Here is a 21,039-nt window from a genome sequence, read left to right on the forward strand (position 1 = left end):
GGCCCAGGACACAGGATTGGTGAGAAGGGCCTGTCACAAAAGACAACAGCTGCGCAGAAAAGTTTGGTTTCTGTCTTTTAGTGAAATATTAAGGCCAGACGGTCGGTGATCAGCCCTCTTGACTCACAGCAAGAAAGTTGGAGTCGAGGTTGGACTTGTGGGCCCAACGAGTGTAGTGATATTCTGTTTAGATAGACTACCTGATCATAAATGATCTCAACTTGAATATATTCCCAGAAATGTATACAAATTTTACAAGCATGTTTAACTAAATGTAGTTAAACATGCTTGTAAAATGCTTGAAAACTTTTATAAAGTGTTTTCAGACCTTGAAGCACATTAGGTTACAGTTAGTTCATGATATATAATGTACAGACATGAAACTATTATCAGCTTCAAACCCTCCTGGAAAAGTGAAGAACCTCATACTGTATCATTCAGATAGAAAAATGTTGCTCTTCTAATCCAGTGGACTTGCAAACCCACTCCCTCTGCTCCACTTTGTGCAGTTTTATGATTACTGAACGAGCCAATCACATATCTGAATATTGGATGTTATGAGATGTCATAGTTTTAAAACCTTTATCAGTTGACTTTACATAATGGACTTAATGATTAAACATCTAGTTACTTCCATTACACAGAAAAATTGTCCTCCTTTTCGGCGGTAAAATTAGTTTCAACTGAAAAAGGCATTACATCATAAGAAGCTCCGGGTTAATGGTGAACCGAGGCAGAATGACTCGTCTGAGTCACATGTTTGTGAGACGGGCAGCATGAGAGCAGAACGAGGTTACAGGTGGAATTTCCCTCGTCTCTCCTTTCTCTCTGACGTCACGTCCAGCAGCGGCGGCGGTTCAATGCTCCTGCCAAGCAATCAAACATGTCTGACAAGGTGATATTCAGGTGTCACAAGCATGCTGTAGTTAATTTCAGGAACTTCACAGAGAGCAGTTCCCCTGAAAGCCCCCAATAGACTACGAACCAGTTCAGGTCTGTTTTTTATACATTTTGAATAAAGGGAAGTTCAACAGTTTTATTTCTCCTTTTACAAGTTGGTTCCTGGATTCCTGCAAGTCATCTGAGGCTTCAGCCACCTCACTAGTGTTTGTTTAGTCAAAGCACATGAACATTGCCATCTTGTGGTTATTTGAAAGGCACCAGATTAAACTAATTTACACCCAGAAGAAAGCATGACTAATACAGCTGATGGCCTCAGGAAGAGTTGGCCCTTAAATGCTTTTTGAGTATGGATCATTATTGATTGCATGTGTCGACATTAAAGCGGCACTTTATTTTCTCAAATAAACCAACAGGAACATTCACCAGTTGGTTTTTTTTGAAGATCATCACACATGCCAAGCTGTGAAAAAATAAAGCCACTGTATTCCCCGTGTCTTGCAAGGCCACTCTGAAAGCTTTAGTGAAACTGGAGTGCTGCTTTCTAAATAGGATAAAAGCCCACTTCTTCTTTTTGTGTAGTCAAATCAATATCCAGAAGTCCATTAACGCAGACGGGTACATCTTGGGCAAGAAGAAGTATCTGATGTCTGACAAGCCCTTCATCACTGAGGGGAGCACAACAGCTCTGCATTGTTGTCCTCGATCGCCATCACACTCCTCAGCTGCTCAGACTGCTGACCTCACCGTCACAGGATCAGAAGGCTACCGGGAAACTGCTTGAGCTCCAACCACAACGTCTCTTATCTGTGGCCTGGAAAAACACAACATCTGACCTGTTTGGTATTAAACTTCGGGGGGGGGGGGGGGGGGGCTAATGTGTGGGCATCAGCAGGGTTGGCTGTTCCAAAAACAAGGGTAAGTGCCCGAAACAAACAGGGCGACTCCACTCTGGAGCATTTGTGGAAAGTCTTGTTCTGGATAATTGCTTTCAGAGGTTTTAAGTTTCTAATTATCCAACAGCCTCGGCCAGTGGTCCCATCCTGGGAAGATTTGAAGGGGAGGAAGGCGGAGGGAGGGTAGATAAAGACTTGGTGGGCCCAGCTGGTCCTGTCTCTAGTGGGGCTAACAGAAAGAAGAAAAAAACATGTAATCTTGTCTTCCCTCTGCGTCACAGCCGCCGGCTCAGACGGGACCAGCCACTGCTGGCCAATGAGATCCTGCCCTCCAGTCCCATGACACAAGTATCTCAGCCCAAAAATGTAAACATCTGGCAAACATTTACTCACCACAGAATCAAACTGATCAACAGTTTAAAAACAAGTATCTGTCAAGCACTACAGAGCTATATTTGTAAATCAGGCAAGTCACTACCCATTTGTTTATCTGTCCTCAGAGAGTGCTCCACGAGTATTTGAGGCTCCCTCCCACAGAAACTCCCTCCCACTTCAGTCAATATTTTCAGAGTGAGGCTGCTTTAATAAAGTGGGTGGGACACTGTGCGTCACCGGTGGCTCCTATACTTTTTACTTTTTTTATTCCAAATATGGCTGCAACTGGGCATACAAAATTAAAGATAAAAATGGAAACTGAGCAGTTTTTTCCTCAGAAAAATAATTTCATTTAACCACACAACCCCAAAACTAAAGCTGTATTAAAAATAAGATTACTAATATATGAGCTTTTATGAACAGGCTCATAAAAATGAAAAGTGATTAATGACTGAAACAAACACCAAAGTGGAAATGGATTTAAATGGTTTAAAATATACATACACACAATGTATAAATGAAACAAAAAATCTAAAGTTATTGTTTGACACCAGAAAAACTCCAGTGCAACTTTATCATTGTCAGAGACATTAGATGTGGATATACTGAAGACACTGGCCTGTATTTCTTCTGGGAAACACAACAGAAGACAAAAATTATGTTTTGAGTCTGTCTCACACACACACACACACACACACACACACACACACACACACACACACACACACACACACACACACACACACACACACACACACACACACACACACACACACACACACACACACACACACACACACACACACACACACACACACACACACACACACACAGGTCACATGCCAGCTGACTGACACAAAGGAGGGTCACAGTAATCTGTGGAGTAGTGTATGGAAGCAGAGCCTGCAGGTCGTGTGTCCCTGCCAGAGGCTTGTACTAACATCATATGAGTTCACTTTTCTTTAGCCTGGAAAACTTTTTCATGCAGACAAAATACAAAAATGTTCAAGCTTGCTAAGTGCTTATTTTAAACAGGTCTGATTGTTGCACATACAACTTGAGAAAAGGGGAGGAACATAGATTTATCCCCACATAACCTCACGTTGGACGAGTGGAAACTAGAAAGAGAGGACTCACCCTGGTAGAAACTGTCATCCGCACAGATTATAATCCCTGGGAGTGAGACGGTGAAACAAGACGTCAGATACAGACGGTTCTCCCCCCGGTGTCAGTGTGAGACTAACGGGCTGTGGAGCTGCATCATCACGTCTCAGTCCCCGGTCAGCTCTCCGTCCTCCTCCCGCCGCTGCCTTCGTGTGTCTCCTGACACAAGGTCGCGGTTTTTCTCCGGCAGGGGCTGATGCGTGGGGAATTCCTAGCAGTCACATTTTCCTTGGGAGTAATTGGCCCGGCACCAAAGTTTTGTCTGTTGGCTGGTGGCTGGTGGTAGAAAGCGAGGAGAGGAGTGGGGCAGATCTTTTAGGAGTGAGGATGAGGATGGTGAACTAAAAAAACGTCCTGGAAAAAGTTGCTTAGTGGCATTTTATCTACGCAGCAATAAATACATGACATTTTAATCAATATCAACTATACGCGCGTGTACTCTACCACTTTGCGCAATAAAGCGTTAAAAAAAAAGAGAAAAAAACTAGTATTAAAGCGCTTCACAAACCGTTTCCGAGTCACAGGTGTGACTTTTAGAGCAAATGAATTACCTGCCACAAACACGATGCATTCAAATTAAAACCCCACACGGAAAAAAAACTGATAAAGAAACATTCTCGGGAACGTTGAGGTTTGTTTTGAGTCGAGTTTGCTCCTCTGCCCACCGTTAGAACTCCGGATAATCGTTTGCGAGATGAAGGTGGAAATGGGCATCTTCCGGGAACGTCCAAGCCCCAGTGAGATGACAGCAGTTGACGATAACTCCTCACCGGGCGGGGTTTATAATTGATTTGTCGGGAAATTCTGAATTCTACTACGGCCTAAAATAAAACTTGACCTCTCTGAAAAGTAAATAGAGTGAATTTAAAATGATTAATTGATAACAAAGACCACAAATCATTTTCAAGACATAAAAAAAAGAAACAGTTCCCATACCGGGAGTCGAACCCGGGCCGCCTGGGTGAAAACCAGGAATCCTAACCGCTAGACCATATGGGAGTTGCATTCTATTCAGGTCGTCTACAATATTTATTCTTTTATTTAAGTCCTTTTACAATCCTTGTTTTTTGGTGTTGTGGTTATTATGAATATATTATAAGTAGTGTATAGTGTTACAGCAGGTATAGTGTTACGTTTGAGGCGATCATAATAAGTTCCAGATCTTATGGAGTGTCATGCCGCGTAGTTTTCAACCTTTGAGAGCTTGGCCCCATCTAGTGGTCTTTCAGTGGTACTGTATATGTGTGGTTCAAACGCTGCAAGAGTCTCGGCTCATACCTAGAGTGATTATTGATGTGTCAGTCAAATGATTTGATGGATTAAAAACGACCGAATACAGAAAGAAAAGACAGGAGTCCATCATAAATATTCAGACCGTTTACTGAGTTCCAACAAACTAAATATGGGCGCAACATATGACGTAATTGTCACTGGAATAATCTAATTGAATGAATGGGGGTCATGCGAGTGATACATATCTGATTCTATTAGCGTGGCCCAGAAATCATACTGCAATAACAATAGATGCGTACAATATTACATTCAATTCGTATAGTTATTTTGTGTCGAGGTAGCTATACAGTTTACCAGTTGAAGGCGGCCGATGTTGATACCCCCTCTCTTGTGTGATTGGTATCGTCCTCAGATTCAGAAAGACAGCCAAATATTTGACAAACTGGTAGCAATCGCTGGCTAGCTGGCTAGCCGTTTAAATAGCATCCCTTTAGAAAGTCACCTCTCCATATATATTAGGTGTGCCTATATTCCGAGGATTTAGGTTTTCGCGTACACAGGATGTCAACTCCAGCAAGACGGCGTTTAATGAGAGATTTTAAACGGTAAGCGAGAAGGAAAACATTAAACAACAGAAGTGTCTGTAGCTAACGTTAGCAGCCGGAGGCTAGCTCTTTAGCATTAGCGGCAGTCAAACCCAAAACAACAAATTAATGATATTAATATTATTCCCCATAATAAATAAACGTAGGTGGGCGATGGCCATGGTTTTGTCGTCTGTGAGTGTCCCTACCGTTCGTATAGTATGATAAACAAGCACCTGATTAAGTAACGATACAGCCAGGACGCTGACATCAGCGTTAGCAGCCGGTAGTAGTAGTCGCGTTAAAATTGTCACTTTATCACTAGAATCTACTTAAGACTCCCTCGTTTTTTTGCGAATTGTTATTCTACGTAACACAGCCATGTCTTCTCGATCGGTTTCTCAATATATATTTCACTCTATTCGTCTTCTTTGGGGATGAAACTCTGAACTGGTGATCGGGTCTGCGGCCAGATGGCCCGTCACAGCCACAAGAAACGTTTGGCAAAAGTGTCCACAAGCCAAATACACACTGATCAAAGCTGCTCCCATCCCGGGCCTCCATAGATCACCATGTAAGCCCGAGGATCAACAGCCATCTGCCATGCAGCTTGTGAAAACCTGTAGACGGTCAGGCCGACCTCATGCTTCCTGATCCTGGTTCTACAGTATCTTCCAGTTGACGGGTCACACATCGAATCCATGTTAAAAGAAAATCTCTTCATCCTAATCCCCAAGCAACACTGGCCAAAATGATAATCAATAATTAGGGATGTGATTGAAATGAACCAGTAATGGAGGCATTGCTTATGTCCACTTAATTGTAACGATATTAACAACATGGACCAATCAGTTTTATCCATAGATGTAGTGATAGTTACAGTGTGAGACCTCTTGTCAACAGTCATATAGTTTGTTGCTGTCATGACATATAATTACTTATATCTATTATGTGAACACTTTCATTTGTATGAAAGTTGGATTAATGGTGTTCGATTGTGTGACACCAACTTCAGCATGTACAAGCTTGTCTTCATCCCAACGTACTGCCTTTTTAAATAGCCTTTTTTAATCACTGTGCTGATGAAACATGGCCTCTGGCCGAAACATGTCCGTCATTCATTTTTGCCCACAGTGAACAGGAGAGTATTGATCTGAGTACTGGTGCCATACACTTTGTGATCTTAATGAGCCTGCAGATAAAGCCGTAGTTCATTTTCATTTGCTGACAGTCCTTACAACACTCATGCGGGTTCATGAAATTGCATCACAAAAACCAAAGAAAAAAATTACAATGTGAATATTGTTTGTAATATGTTAATACTGTCAACACCTGTATAATATTCCACTCTCACTTTTCCTATTTTAATGACCTGTCCTGCTGACCACCATCAATAATGCAGCACATCCAGACAATATATTTATGTTAAACCTTTTCGCTTCAGGCTGCAAGAGGATCCTCCAGCTGGAGTCAGCGGGGCGCCTTCAGAAAATAATATCATGGTGTGGAACGCCGTCATTTTTGGGTATGTAAAAAGCTGTAAATCTAAGATTTTTGTACATTAGTTTATTGCACAGAGATGAACAAACCTGCTTGTGACTTCTTTCTCCAGACCGGAGGGAACACCTTTTGAAGATGGTAAGTTGACAAGAATCCTGTAGTTTTTCATGACGGCTCTCAGCTGTTTGTGGACTTAGACTACATTGATTGGTGCTCATCAAGAAACTGATCATGTCAGATGATGTGCTGGGTAAGTGGTTTTAAGCAGTAACTTGTTCCTAAAAACAGGACTAAAACTTATCCACCCACTTAGTCTACTCCTTCACTGACCTCTTCAACAGCTTTAAGCCAAACAAGAGCTGTTGGAAATAGTTTTCTGGTTATTTATTAACTGGAACTCACAACTTGGCAGTTTGGGGATTTTTGTCTCTCATTTATATTTTTCACATTGATTGAATTATCCGCACTGTGTTGTTTTTTTTTTTTTACAGGAACCTTCAAGCTTACCATTGAATTCACAGAGGAATATCCTAATAAACCGCCAACAGTGCGATTTGTCTCCAAAATGTTTCATCCAAATGGTTTGTACTGATAATTAAAATTTCGAATTTAGGTATTTGAAAGTATTTAAGAAGCAGATAATTCAAGCCTTGTTTATTTATTTTTTCAGTGTATGCAGATGGCAGCATATGCTTAGATATACTTCAGAATCGTTGGAGTCCAACCTACGATGTCTCTTCAATCTTAACTTCAATACAGGTACCTAACATTCACTCAATCACATTGAAGCACAATGAAAAGGATCCAGTTTGTTGACAGCACATCATCTTAGTCAACAAGTGTTTGATGACTGTAATGACCATAGAGTGACTCTGAGGATGCCATAAAAGTTTATTGGAAACCTAACCCACTGGCGTTCTCTGGTGTGTGTTTAAAGTCTTTACTGGATGAGCCAAACCCAAACAGTCCAGCCAACAGCCAAGCAGCCCAGCTCTACCAGGAAAACAAGCGGGAGTACGAGAAGAGGGTCTCTGCTATTGTTGAACAAAGCTGGCGTGACTGTTGACCCTCGTTACTGTCGGAGTATGAACAGTGTCCAGCCCGGATTCATGACACCACCGATCAAGAAAACATATTATCTCACAGAAATAAAAAAAAATGACACATCTTTAAGAAAAAGAAAAAAAAGAAAAAAAGTCCTTCAGTATATTTGTCCCCTAACTGTTGCTAAGTTTGTATGCTGTTGTGTTGTGGCATTCACTCCTGCCGAATGCTATTGTTGGGCAATAGCGTATGTTTGTTGAAAGTTAATGTACCTTGTTATATCTGGGTTACTTGCTAAATGTCCTCAATTCTCTCTTCTTCTTTTTTTTTTTCCTCGGCAACAACCAGTCTCTCAGCTGCCACTGCTTTGCCTGTTCAATCACACATGAAGTAAACTGGCTGGACGAGGCGGCGACACTTAATTCGATGTGCTTGCTATGTGGTTTGCCGTGTAGGTGCCGGCACTTCATATTTTGGAAAAAAAAACAAAAAGCCATTTGTGGGTGTTTCTCCTTCTGTCTCAGTGGGTTTACTCCTGTTTGGTTTCGTTTGTTAATGCCTGTCGAGGAAAGCCTTTCAGATGGATAAAAACAAAACATATCCATGGCATGGACATCCATACCTCTAACAAATCAACAGATGCCTTTTGGGAGGGAGGTCATTTTGCCATTTTATAATTCCATGCCTTTGATTTAAAAGACAATAATAGACATGCAAGTCTCTCTGCAACACACAAGACATTTATGACCTTTTCCAGGCACTTAACCTGCAGAGTTTCATAATGCTGACATTTAAAGGCCGTGTGAGGACATTTCTATGCTATTTTACAATCTTGGAAATCAGCTGCCATAAAAAAGCTGATTCCACTGTTGAAGAGGGTGGTTGTCTGTTTTCAGATTATCGAACTTTGCACTGGTAACCCATGTAACAAACTGTACATTTTCTTGTAAATAAAATAAATATACATCACTTTTGTCCATTGCTTTGTGAGCCAAAACAGAAAATGGGAATCACATTGAGCCGGGTGATAGTCGTGGGTTTTAATTTGTCATTACAGCTGTGAAAACAAGCAGACATTTACTGTACTCACACAAACCAAACACATCTGACATGTAACAAAGATCACAGCTTTACACTTTCCTATGTGAAGAGGTTCCTATCACAGATGCAGCTTGTTTGCAGGATTAGCTCCGGGTGTTTGAGACATTGCAGGTATTGCTGAATTACAGAGAAATCATTACAGTGCGGTTGGGATGAGCTCCTCGCTACACTTTGACGTGAACGCCTTCCCAATCCTCCTCATTGAGTCGATCTTTCTACAACATCCATGAAACAAGCAGAGAAAACGGCTGCATAATCTACCAGGTTTCTTCAATAGTCACAAATGAACAAAAAAGAGAATTTTTGCCGAGACAAACCTCAAATGTTGTGGAAGTTTCATTCTGCCACTCGAAAGAAAGACATTCAGTATCTTATAATAAAGTCAGGTTGATTCAACTGATTCAATCTGTTCTTATGGGAAATTATGTGTGAGGCCAAAATCAAATTTTGATATACAAAGTAAAATTTATAGGATTCAAAGTAATAGCCTCCAGACTTTGTAATCCTAACTTGAACAAAGCTGGTACAGAAAGTTTATTAGCCAAGTAACCAAACTAATGTATATGAAAATGATAAAGCATATAAACACTATATATTTCTTTGTAATCAAAACTGTTGAAAACAGCAAATCTTACCAAAGATCATGCCGTATTGATAGTTTACCTTCTGTGTGGATCTATTACAAGAATCCCCCCTGGGTATAGATAGACTACTTCTATTCCATTTGTAAAACGTTTTGCCGGCTTGATATTTATTGTTTGCTACCAAGTCCTTCTGTCCCTCCTTTTATATGTGATGGAGAAAATGTGTGATAAAGTGCCTTGAAAAGAACTCATTGAACATATGAGCTAGAATTCTCAAACCTTCAATACCATTGGCATGTTAGTTTGGAAGAAAGGTGGAAGTTACCAAATATGAAATACAGAATCATAACTAGGAGCTTCAAGTCAGAATTCTGATGTAAAAAGTCATACCTGTGATATAGAAAGTCATTAATATGAACTATAAAGTCACATTATAGAATTCAGAGTCAGTATGAGCAACAGCACTGAGAATATTTTGACTCGGAGATGGTTTTAATTCCACACTGAAATATTTAGAAAAAGGATCGACAGTCAAAATAATGAAATACTTCTTAATGATGACAAGTGTTTTTATTATGAGATACTGAATTGCTTTTTTTCCAACCAAGTGGTGGAAACAGCTTCTTTACATATTCTCTTTTGAACTGAAAAAATCATTGGAGCATCCTCAGAACGCGACACCACGAAGCACTGAGTGTCACTTTTCAGTCTGTAAGTGAAACAAAAGGGCGTGGAATGGCTTGAAACCAAAAACCAAAGAAGACACATTGAACAGATCTCTGGCAGCTCCTCCTAAAGCTGAAGTCCATTTCATGGCAAAGGAATGCAGAAACCACAAGTGATACCTGAAAGACTCATTTAATAATGTGAATTGCAAATCACACTAGTAAAACATTGTCGTTATGCTGGAGGATGATTTCCTTTGAAGTCCAAGCCAATGAGTTTTCCCGTTTTGTTTTGTTTTTTTAATCTGCATGCAAATTAGTGCGAGGCCTGAGGTTTCACAAGCTCGTATCGTCCCACCTGTCCTTCCTGTAAAAGCTGGCCGATGAGCTGGTCTTTGTGGACTTTTCGACTGACGATGAGGAACCGCTGACGGCCCTGTCCATACGACTTGCTCCTCAGCCCGTACTTCTGGGAGATCTGGTGGATCTGCTTGCGTTCATCGTTTGTGAGATCGGTGGAGAAGCGGAGGTCGTCCTGGCGGTCCGAGCTGGCGTAGTTACGAATGATGTCCTCGATGTCACGCTTGCTGAGCTGATTTCCAGTTTTGTCCGTGTCCATGCCCAGACCCTCTCGTGAGAACTGCTCCTTCACTCTGATTGGCTCCGCTATGCCCTCACCGTCTCGGCCCAGGCCGCCTCCTTTCCAACCCATCTTCCGGAGCAGCTGGTTTCCGATGTTATCCTCTTTGATCTCCTGCCTCATGGCCTCCTCCCCGGAGCGGGCCAGGATCTGAGAGCGAGATATGGCGTCGGTATGACCTTCCTTCCTGAGGTTGGATTTGACCACAGCCTGCGTTTGTCTTAATGTGGCCAAGGCCTCCACTGCTGCAATGTGCTTCACCAATTTCTTAGGCCCAATTCCTGCAGCAACGAACTGCCCTTCCAAGTAAACCTCACACCTCCAGCGTCGATCAGGCAGAAACGTGAACTTGTAATCAGCAGAGACTTTATTAAACTGAGCCGTGTCGTTAATGATACAGATGGCATTGTCTGAGTTTTCCAGGATCACAAGCTCACTCAGATGCTTCTTTTTGCCGCCCTGCTGCCCAAACCGTCCTCCAGAGTCAAACTGATTGTTTCCTCTGGAATATTGGGACTGTTGCTGCTGCTGCTGTCGTTGAGCCTGATTCAGGCGAAGTTTGGTCACTGCTTCCTGAGCCGCTGCATGCTTTGAGCTCTTTTTGGTGCCGGTCGCCTGCGCCACCAGCTCATCCTGGAGGAACACGCTGCAGAGCCACGCCGCGTCGTTGGGGAGCTGATCGAACTTGTAGTCTATCTTCATGCGGTTGAAAGCAGCGGAGTTGTTCAGGATGCAGATGGCATCGTGAGCGTTGTCCATGACCACGAACTCAGTCCAGTGCTTACGCTTGTCGGGCTCATACTGGCCCTTGGAGCTGGGAGTAGGTTTGTCCTCTGGGTTGCGCAGCGCGGGTAGGAATGCCGGCGTCGGGCTGTGCATCTGGCACACGACAATATCGTTGACTATCAAGTGTCTGTATTTACGCTGCACCACACGAACCTCGACTGGCTTCAGGAAGAGTTTCACAGCCTGCTCGGAGGCCCGGTCCCTCGCTCCGTTTTTACTGCCAGAGTATCCGGTGGCGAGATATACCCCCTGACACCTCAGCTCACAAGCGTAACCGTCTGTTGGCACTTTTCTGTTCTTCGGTAGGTCGGCCGCAGGGATATCCTTCAGGTTGACATAAATATACTCAGGGTTAGTTTTGCAGGCCTGTATGCTGCGGCTCAACATGAAATTATAGTTTGGCGAGTCGCTCCCGGTCATGATCACAGGGTCCCTGAAAGCAACAGCCAACGCAGACGCTACATTGGCAATCAGCCGTTGCTTCTCATCCATCGTTGACTGAGGTATGGGCTGAGGCTGTGACGAATGCACCAGCTGGGACACGTTGGGACTGCTTCTGCCCGGGCTGTTGTAGACTCTGTTGAAGGGCCTGTTGGATGTCGGTCTGTCCTGATGCCCGTAGCCCAAACCCTGACGACCTGAATCCCAGCCGCCTGATCTGCTAACTGCCCCATAGCCATTATACTTGTGGGGCTGACAGTAAGAGTCTGAGTTTCTGGCGGCGCCATGGGATTCATATTTAGTTGTGTAGTCCTGCTGTGTTTTTGCCATGAAGTTTGAAGATGAACCTCGAGCCCCATAACCCAAGCCGCTCGTGCTACCTGAAGAGGTAGCCCTGTCTCGGTCTCTGTGGGAACCCCAAGAGTCAGAAGTGTACGACGGCACTCGGTCAAAACCAGGCCTCAAAGATGAGGAGCCCTGCGTTCTTCCGTACGAGGAGTGTTCATAGTCCAGCTGTCTCCCGCCGTAAGAATCCCCCCTCCTGCGATCCTTATCGTTCTCCTTCTCATCGGTGCCCGTTCCTCCGCTGCTTCCACCACTGACAAAGTGCACAGGCTCAAATCGAGGTCTGGAACCAAATTTTGTCACCGGCATTTTCCTCATGGGCTCGTCTCCTGCAAAACCGCACAAGAATCACACAAGTTAACGATCAATATAAAGGAAGAAAACACACGAGCTCGATAGGGAATCTTAGTAATAATATTAAATCATCTTTTTATAGCAGGTGTGATAGATGCGAGTGTGGAAATGTGACAGTGGTCCCTCAATAACATGGTCCTACAATTTGTCCTCCTGACGTGTCCCACCAAAGACACAACACCTGTCTTCAGGAGACACTTGCCCTTGGATTTTAGGACATCCCTACATCACAGGTTTTACTGTATACACACAAAATAAACAAAATTTCACATACAGTCCAGTTTCATCTTAAGTGGGTTGGACTGGTAAAATACTGCTATAATAACATTTGAATTTACACTTGAAAGTTTTTCTTTGTTGTGGCGCACAGTATACGTGATGAAATTGTCCATAATTTTGCAAAACCAAACAATTACTACTGAAAATGAAGCATTCTGGTGCAAAATTCAGTGAAATTTAAAAAAAAAAAAAACTCCTATAAATCCTTATTACCACCTTGCTTGGTGGTTTGTGGGGCCGGATTGGAGCTTTTGCGGCCGGTTTTGGTCCACGGGCCTCATGCTTGATTCCTCTGGTGTAAAGTGAAACTTGAGCAAAGTCACAGTGAAGCACCATGCTGCCCTGCGGGGGGAGGCTGTCCACTTATTAAGGTGTGTTAAGAGTTAAAACTTTTTCGTGCCCGAGGTTCTACTGTACGCATAGTCGAGACGGCTTTGAGCATGCTGAGCGCCATTTTTTGGGCTGTCTTTTTAAAAAGTTGACTGTCCAAATGGCGGCTGGACAGCTCGCTGCTAAAAAGTAAAAACATTTCAACATACAGCTGTGTCCTCTCACTCATATTATTAATTGATTTATTTTGAAAGAGCAGAGTATTTAAATTATGTGAGATCATCATCGGTTAATCAAGTCAATAACTCTGAAATGCAAAACAATTTGTACTGTCTACTGTTGTACTCTTTTAAAAAGACTGCTACGTTTTTTCAGTGCAATCTTGAAGTTCAGTGTGCTAAAGATGTGTTCTTTGTTACAAACGTGACCATTTTAGGATTTTATCAGGTGCTCCTAGAGACGTCGTGATTTGGGCTGGTTTGTATTGAGTTGCGTGGGTCTCATCTTGTGTTTGGGCTGAAACCTGTCAGTCAGATCTGGCAACGCAGCAAACAAGCCTCTGAAGCTGGAATGAATGGAACTCGATGTTGGGAGAAGGTCAGAAATCAAAACTTTTCCATCATCGGTTTGATTTATTTTGAAACAACAGAAAGATAATTGCGTCTCTGTAACTTAACACAGAGGAGCGAAGGGACTGTTGTAACCTGAAACTCAGAATCACCTCCGACTCGTGTTACAGCGGCTTCTGTTTGACAGCATGTTGCTGTAAACCAGGGGTATCCAAACTCGGTCCTGGAGGGCCGGTGTCCTGCATGTTTTAGTTCTCTCATCTGAATTTAATGATGATGTCATCACCAAGGTTGTGAAAAAGCCCAATAACGAGCCCTTTATTGCAATTAGGTGTGTTGCAACTGGGAGCGAGCTAAACCCTGCAGGACGCCGGCTCACCAGGACCGAGCATGGACACCCCTGCTGTAAACCAATAAATCTATCAGCTGATCAATGACCGAGCAACAGAATTATATGCCACAAAATTATTTCTCCAGATTTGATTGTGTTACACTGAACAAACACAGAATTGTGTGTACACAGCTTCACATGTAGGCTGAACAGCTCAGACATTTTCTACACGTTTCCTTTTCTCCAGAACTACATTCAAAGATGTTTAGGTCAAGTTATAAGTAGGCCTGGGCGATAAACCGAAAATTTACCGATACCGAAAATTACCATCGTCATTTTGCCCATTTCGGTATATTCGGTGTTTCAGGGGGTCCCAGAGTGGGGAAATTCTAAAACCCCGGCTCGTGCCGTCCAACACCCCGGGGTGTGGACAACAAAGTCGGCAAAGACGATCATCTGTTGAAAAAAGATGAAGTAATCGCCCCCCTCTTCCCCCCACCGCGGTCCGCAATGTCCCCTAATAACCACAACAATCACGGACTACAAGCTCCGATGGAGCTGCAGAAGCTACTGAAGACGGTAGCAGCAGGAGGAGTGGAGCCATATAGAACTAGAGTTATATAGAGGTTTATGAGCAGAAGTCTACTTCTAAATGTCTATGTGGTCTGTCTTCTTCTGCGTTTTTGGTGTCTTACTGCACCCCTAAAGGCCTGGCATGTGTACTACATGCCCTGAAGTTTACAAGGGATGCAACTCGTTTCTCTTGTTATAGAGAACTTGATTACTTGACAACTTGAATGTGGCCATTTTCCAGTAAGCTCTTTGTAATATCCATATTTAGAATTTGTTCACAAGAGATTGTATTTTCAATACTTTGTGCTTGCAGGAAATTGAAGTTATTTTATACTTTTAAATGTATTCAGTTGTTCTCATTTCAAGTAATCTGTGCTTATCAGCGCTTCAATAAATCTTACCTAAAAGTACTTAATTTCTATTTTCTTCATTTATTTTCAGACAGTGTAGTTTTACAGTCCTTTAAAGTGGCAATAAATGGGTCCATGGGAGTCAAACTATCAATATAACGGCCACATCTAGTGGCCAAACATTTTTTTGCGCAGGGGGCGCAGTGGAGTTGCTTTTGTCCATTTATCGTTATCGAGGTGAACTGCTCAACATATCGTGAAATTGATTTGAGGCCATATCGCACAGCCCTAGTTATGAGTGACGTCAACTTCTTAATAAAAATTCTTTCATGTGAACGTTAAATGACACATTCAAAATTTTTATTTAGATTTTAAAGACACCACAGTGAACATGACTGGAAAATGATTATATGAAACTACTAACTGGGATACATCACTGTCAACAACATTGGAAATATAAATTTAACTTCAGGGAACACAAACACAGACACAGATCAAAACTCACTGCCATCAGAAGAAGTAGGTCTCTTTTTTGCTTCAAAACTAGGAGTCGGCTCAAAGGAGGGCATTTCGCCAGTGTCGGTCCCTTCTGCCATCACCAGCGCCGTCCAAATCAAATCCAGGCCATACCTGTTATTGAGGCCAGAGTCAGTCATCGGGCAGATAAATGTTATACAGACAGGTGACAAATACAAGGGAAAACAAAAGAAAACAAAAAATCATGGTGATGAGTGTAGAGAGATGAAAACTTTTGCCTCCAAAAAAGTTATTCCTTCCCAATGTTTAATGAAAGTGGTGTGACACAACACTACATTTTCAGATAAGTGTTTAAAAAGGTTTGGACCTGCTGACTGTCAGTCACTGAATTGATTAAAATGACAGAAATGTAGAAGTAGATCTCAAAGCAGTATGAAGTTTCACACATTTATACTGAAGCATGGACTCACACACTATGTCCCATCAGCTTTGCTGTAGTTTGTTATCATTAGAAAAACAGATGTGTAACAGGTGCATTACTCATTGTTCTTTTTCATGAACCATAATATTAAGATAGTTTTATCAATACATTCTACACACTCTGCCCAAGCCTAAAAGCTAGTTCCTTTTTAAAATGGTATCACTTATTTTTAACTTTACAAGAAAGCCACCCATACATTTATTGCACTTATTTATTATTCCTTCTTTATTCTAATTTTGCAAATACAATATCATTTGTTGCAATTACCAGCATTGAAACATGTACAAAAGTAATGTTTAGACTGTTGTTGTAGTTATTTGTATCAACAGAATAGAAATTATTTGATAGTGATAACATTTTTGGTCACGTAAAAAAAAGAAAGTACAAAAAATACTTTTGGTACCTAGAAAATCTGTGGATGCAAAGTTATCCTGTAGCAAGTCTGATGTGTTTGATGAGAAGCACACGTTTGTTTATCTGTGTATAAAATACACCCTACAAGAAGATTTTCACTTATTTTGAATGGGGCTACAAATATTCACTATTATTAATCCAACTTGTTGGTAAAACCAATAAAATAAACACAATGAGCAGTGGTTTTAAAGCTTCGGTGAACATATTAAAATAGCTGATTCATATTTTTGCTTTGATGCAGCTCATCATACATCTTGATCTAACACGGCTACCAAAAAATCATTATAACAATGGTGTTTTGCAGTGACGTTTCTAGATGTAAATACTTGGTGGGGCAAGATTTTATCTCAGGTCTCGTGACACCACTGAATTCCAAAATAAAGTGGGTGCACAACCTTTTAGCCACAACATTTTAACAACCATATAGGCGCTGATCCAGTAAAAATGTTGAACCTTGGAGATAGTCGATCAAAAAAAATGTTATTTTAAAAAAATAAAAGTCGATGGGAATTAAACCATGTCATGCAGTTTCAAAGGCGGAAGTTCTACCACTTGACCACCGGTAGAGATTCTTAGAAACCGTTGGTCACCGCGTCACTCAGTTTACCACTAGTTGCCTTCAGTTCCTCCGCAAAAGTAAGAGTTTCAAACTCGTAAATAATCGACCGAATAAATTTTGATTCTCAACTGTTTGTTAGCTCTCGCTGCTAACACGCTGGTATTAGTGACGACTAGCTCCGGTTCTGTGAAGCAGTGCCGAAATCAGCACCAGCCAATCAGCTCGGAGCATCTAATTTAGGGCTTTTCCACCAAAAAGAACCAGGTGCTAGTTCAGGGCCAGTGCCAGGGCCAGTTTGTAAATGAGAACCGCCAAAGAACCGGTTGTTTTTCCACCGTTAACGGAGCCAAGTGAGAGTCACGTCATTGTGTCACTCCAAAACGCCGTACGTCACTGATTTCACTAATGTAGCCCGCATACAGAGATGAGGAGACAGACTGTATTCATCAGGTTCATCCAGGTTGCTTCATCTAGTCTGGCTTGAACCTCGGCTGCAGACTAAAGAGCCAGAAAACATTGTGTCTCCTCATTGCTGTATTGGTGTTTTTTTTCACGTCGTTGTTGCTTTAGTCCGGAGCCCCGGAGCAGCCATAGAGGGAAAAAAATAACGCGTGAATGAGCTTGGGGCTTATTTTTCAACATATGGGCATTACATTGTGAATTTCTGCTCCTTTCACTTTATTTCTGGATGTGACAGAATCAAATGCTTCACAACATTGGGGAGGAATTGAGGAGTAGAATGATAGAACGCAGCTCTACAGCCGTATCCAAGGGCAACCTACGTAAACACATGCTGATCAAAGTTCTCTTTCAATGAAGCGCCATTAAAAGGAACATTTCATGGCTAAAAAAAAGCCAAGCTTTTATTTACAATAGTATGTAGTTTGTTTTTTAGTTGGTGATGAACCAAAAGTATCGCTTCATTATAAAGAAGCTTAGCACCCGTTTAGCCCGATCGGCTTTGGCGGTGGAAAGACAAAGAACTGGTGCTCAGTATGGCCCTGGCTCCGAACTAGCACCTGGTTCTTTCCAGTGGAAAAGCCCCCAATGACGTTGTTAGTGGGTCTTCAAGCGCCACTCAGCATCAAAATCACATGATCTCAATGACTGGAGCTACAGCCTGAGCATACGCACTGACACTTTACTGCATGCAATACACACTGCATGGTGAGAGACTTGCTAGCCCCGCTCATACACCATCGATGTGGATCAAGAGAAAACACAGCCTGAAACAGCAAGAGAAGACCAATAACCAGGGAGTACAGTCCTCACAGAGTAATTATGTGTCAATTTGAAGGTAATTTTACTCACAGACAAGAAAATATTGTAGATAAATCTTAAAGAATTAATAGCATATTTTGCATGCAGTCCTTTCTGATGACACCAGGTGGAGCTCAGCCCCACCTGCCCCTAATGATTAGTCGCCCCTTGTGTTTTATTCATAAAATCTAACCGTATTATATCTCATTTAACTACACAGGCTACGTTTCTTTTTCCAACTTTTACCATTCTGTATCTCCTGTTATGTTGTTTTCATCGTCATAATATTGAGCTCATCTGAATCAACAGGATAATACATAAAACCGACTGAACTATTGAGACCAGGGGTGAAACATGCTGATATAAGGAGCTAAAAACAACCCGAAACACTAAAACTCATTAAAAGTAAAACCAACAGCCACTGGAGCTCTGCCCCGTGTTGTTCATTCAACACTGCGTTGGAAGCACCAACATGTGGACAGGATGAGTGACAGCTCCGCGCCGTCTGCAGGATCCCCGCCTCCCGGCATCCTGCAGCGGCCCGAACACAAAGTGCAAACCGGGATATGACTTCAGTGAAGCCCACAGGTTTAATCTCGAGTGTGCGTGATGTTGTAAAATAGCTGGATGTGGAAGCAGCAGCTGGCTCTGACTCAGTGACGCAGTAGGCCGTTCGGATCCCTCACAACTGCTAAACACCGCATTTATTTATCTTTCACGGAGTCTGCAGTGAGCTCTGCCGTGCTTTTTACCTTCAGGCGTAGCCCGTGGTCGGTGCCGTGTCTGTGTCCTCCAGCTGATCGGCTTCTTTTCACCAACACACGGTTGTTATTTTTGTGTTAGCCTCCCTGCAGCAAGCTATGCTAGCGCAGCTGCACTTGAGCGGCGGCGACACTCCGCACACAAACTTTATAAAGTTCACAGAGCCGCCAACAAACAGGCGGGTTAAAGTCCCTCAGAGGGGACGGGGGTAGACCGGTGGTCTGAGCAGGCTGTGTGGACCCAGTTTGGAGCTACAGACGCTCATTGAGGATGCAGGATGCGTCCATTTTCTGCTCCGGACAGAAGAATCATGGCGTCTGTCACCGCACAGACCCACAATGCACCGCGTGTCTCAGGCTGCTGTCAGTGGGTCGAGATGTAAACACGTGCTCTTAAAGTCCGATTTCGTTGTTTTAGTTGTTCTGAATGTCTTGAGTTTTTTCTTTCCCAACAAGTAGTAGTATTTCGCTGTTTCTAATTATTGCTGAGCTATTTTTGCTCCTTTAGCCAATTTAGCTTTTGTTCTTTTCTTACTCTTTTCAGTACTTATTTACTTTTCACAATTGTAGCAGCAGTAGCTGTGTGCGTTCAGAGTAAATTTAGATATATTTCAAACTAGTTAGCAGTTTTCGAACGTATATAATATTGTAGCGCAATTAGTGCACAATCAGGTACACAACCATGTCACAGTATTCAATGTTGAATAAGTAGCCTGAGGCCCCGTTTACACGACAACAATTACGAGTGTATCCGCAAAACTTCTTTCACTTTTGGGGGGTCCGTTTACACAGCACCAGTTTGCGGATGCACTGTATCTGCAAATTTTTTAATCCGGCTCCCAAGGTGGAAAGATTCGGTGCAAATCCCTTCTGCAGACTGATGGCGGCTACTGCGCATGCACATCTCTCCCCCTCCCTCCTGCTCACCCAGTTGTAAACAAACATGGCGGCCGCGTAGTGGTACGACTCGCGGTCTATATTCTAGTTTTATCGTCCAGATCAGTAGTTTAATAGTTTAGACTCACCCCTGAGAGCATCCGATGCGTCATCAGTCCATGCGGATGTCAGGTTCTCTCCATTTTCTTCACGTTTGTAGTGTATTGTTCTCTGCACACGTCTGTGTAGTTTCATGACAAAATCAAGCAACAGCGCCCTCCAGTGGCCCGGCATACTAACTACATCGTTGTCTCTGTGTCCGCTCAGTGTAAATGCACTCCTTTCTTTAGTGGATTAGGTGTAAACAGGGCCCAACTTGACAGTAGTTAACTCTCACCTGTGACATTCCCTCAGCTCAAGGTGCAACACAAATTCATTCAAAATTAACCAATGACATAACAATGATTAAGGAACGAAAACAAACAGTAACACAATAACTGTTAAACAGAACTACAACACTCAACTATGGCAACTGTTGCACCCCCAAAAAGGCATGACTCCTGTTTCTATGTTTGGCAACTTTATTTGACCCAGATCTGGATATTTCTTCTGATTTATTTTCCACAGCAGCCGGCAACACAAGATACATTCATCACAATCCATGTTCCACACCCAACAACTTTGAACTGCCAAAACAGATTAGTGTCATGCTGTCGCAATATTTCTAACTTAGGTTATTAAAGAAACATACAATATTTGCAAATGAAACTAATATGTCTGTTAATACAAAATAAACTATAACTTTTCCCATAATATTTCCAGGTCGCAACACAATGGCCAAACAAAATCATGGGAAGCATTTCCCACAATTCCCTGCAGTGCACTGCAGTCACTACAGAATAGCCTGATGTACGCAATTTAGAAATAAATAAGATGTTTATGCAATGAATGTGTCAGGGATTTCTGTGTGGAGGTTGCATGTTCTCCCCTTGTGTGCATGGGTTTCCTCCAGGTTTGGTTTCTTCCCACAATCCTAAAACTTGCACAGGAAGTTAATTGGTGACCCTAAATTGCCCCTGGGTGTGAATGTGACTGTCTGTGGAGATATATGGCTGTGCGTGTTTCAAACAGTAATTTTCTGCAGTTGCATTTGCAGAATCTCATCTT

General features: G+C 42.4%; 3 protein-coding genes across 3 annotated transcripts in view; 1 reads left to right on the forward strand and 2 right to left on the reverse strand.

Annotated features, from left to right (window-relative positions):
- Positions 1 to 4,071, reverse strand: part of elf1 (E74-like ETS transcription factor 1) — a 40,593-nt gene extending 36,522 nt beyond the window's left edge. The window contains exon 1 of the mRNA XM_080466101.1: positions 3,309 to 4,071. The gene's annotated coding sequence lies outside the window, so the exon portion shown is untranslated. The remainder of the gene's footprint in view (positions 1 to 3,308) is intronic.
- Positions 4,072 to 4,978: 907 nt separating this feature from the next.
- LOC308111288 (ubiquitin-conjugating enzyme E2 A) lies at positions 4,979 to 8,664 on the forward strand. The gene is made up of 6 exons (XM_080466149.1): positions 4,979 to 5,173; positions 6,597 to 6,677; positions 6,765 to 6,790; positions 7,144 to 7,233; positions 7,323 to 7,411; positions 7,590 to 8,664. Exons 1-6 carry the CDS (start codon positions 5,130 to 5,132, stop codon positions 7,716 to 7,718), a joined length of 459 nt encoding a protein of 152 aa, XP_080322275.1. The 5' UTR covers positions 4,979 to 5,129; the 3' UTR covers positions 7,719 to 8,664.
- Positions 8,665 to 9,946: 1,282 nt separating this feature from the next.
- Positions 9,947 to 19,337, reverse strand: nkrf (NFKB repressing factor). Its single transcript, XM_080465600.1, has 3 exons — positions 18,988 to 19,337; positions 15,550 to 15,674; positions 9,947 to 12,587 (listed from the first exon to the last, which is right to left on the reverse strand). Exons 2-3 carry the CDS (start codon positions 15,638 to 15,640, stop codon positions 10,363 to 10,365), a joined length of 2,316 nt encoding a protein of 771 aa, XP_080321726.1. The 5' UTR covers positions 15,641 to 15,674; positions 18,988 to 19,337; the 3' UTR covers positions 9,947 to 10,362.
- Positions 19,338 to 21,039: the final 1,702 nt, after the last annotated feature.

This window comes from Lipophrys pholis, assembly GCF_963383615.2.
Source record: "Lipophrys pholis genome assembly, chromosome: 6".
NCBI classification, from domain to species: Eukaryota; Metazoa; Chordata; class Actinopteri; order Blenniiformes; family Blenniidae; genus Lipophrys; species Lipophrys pholis.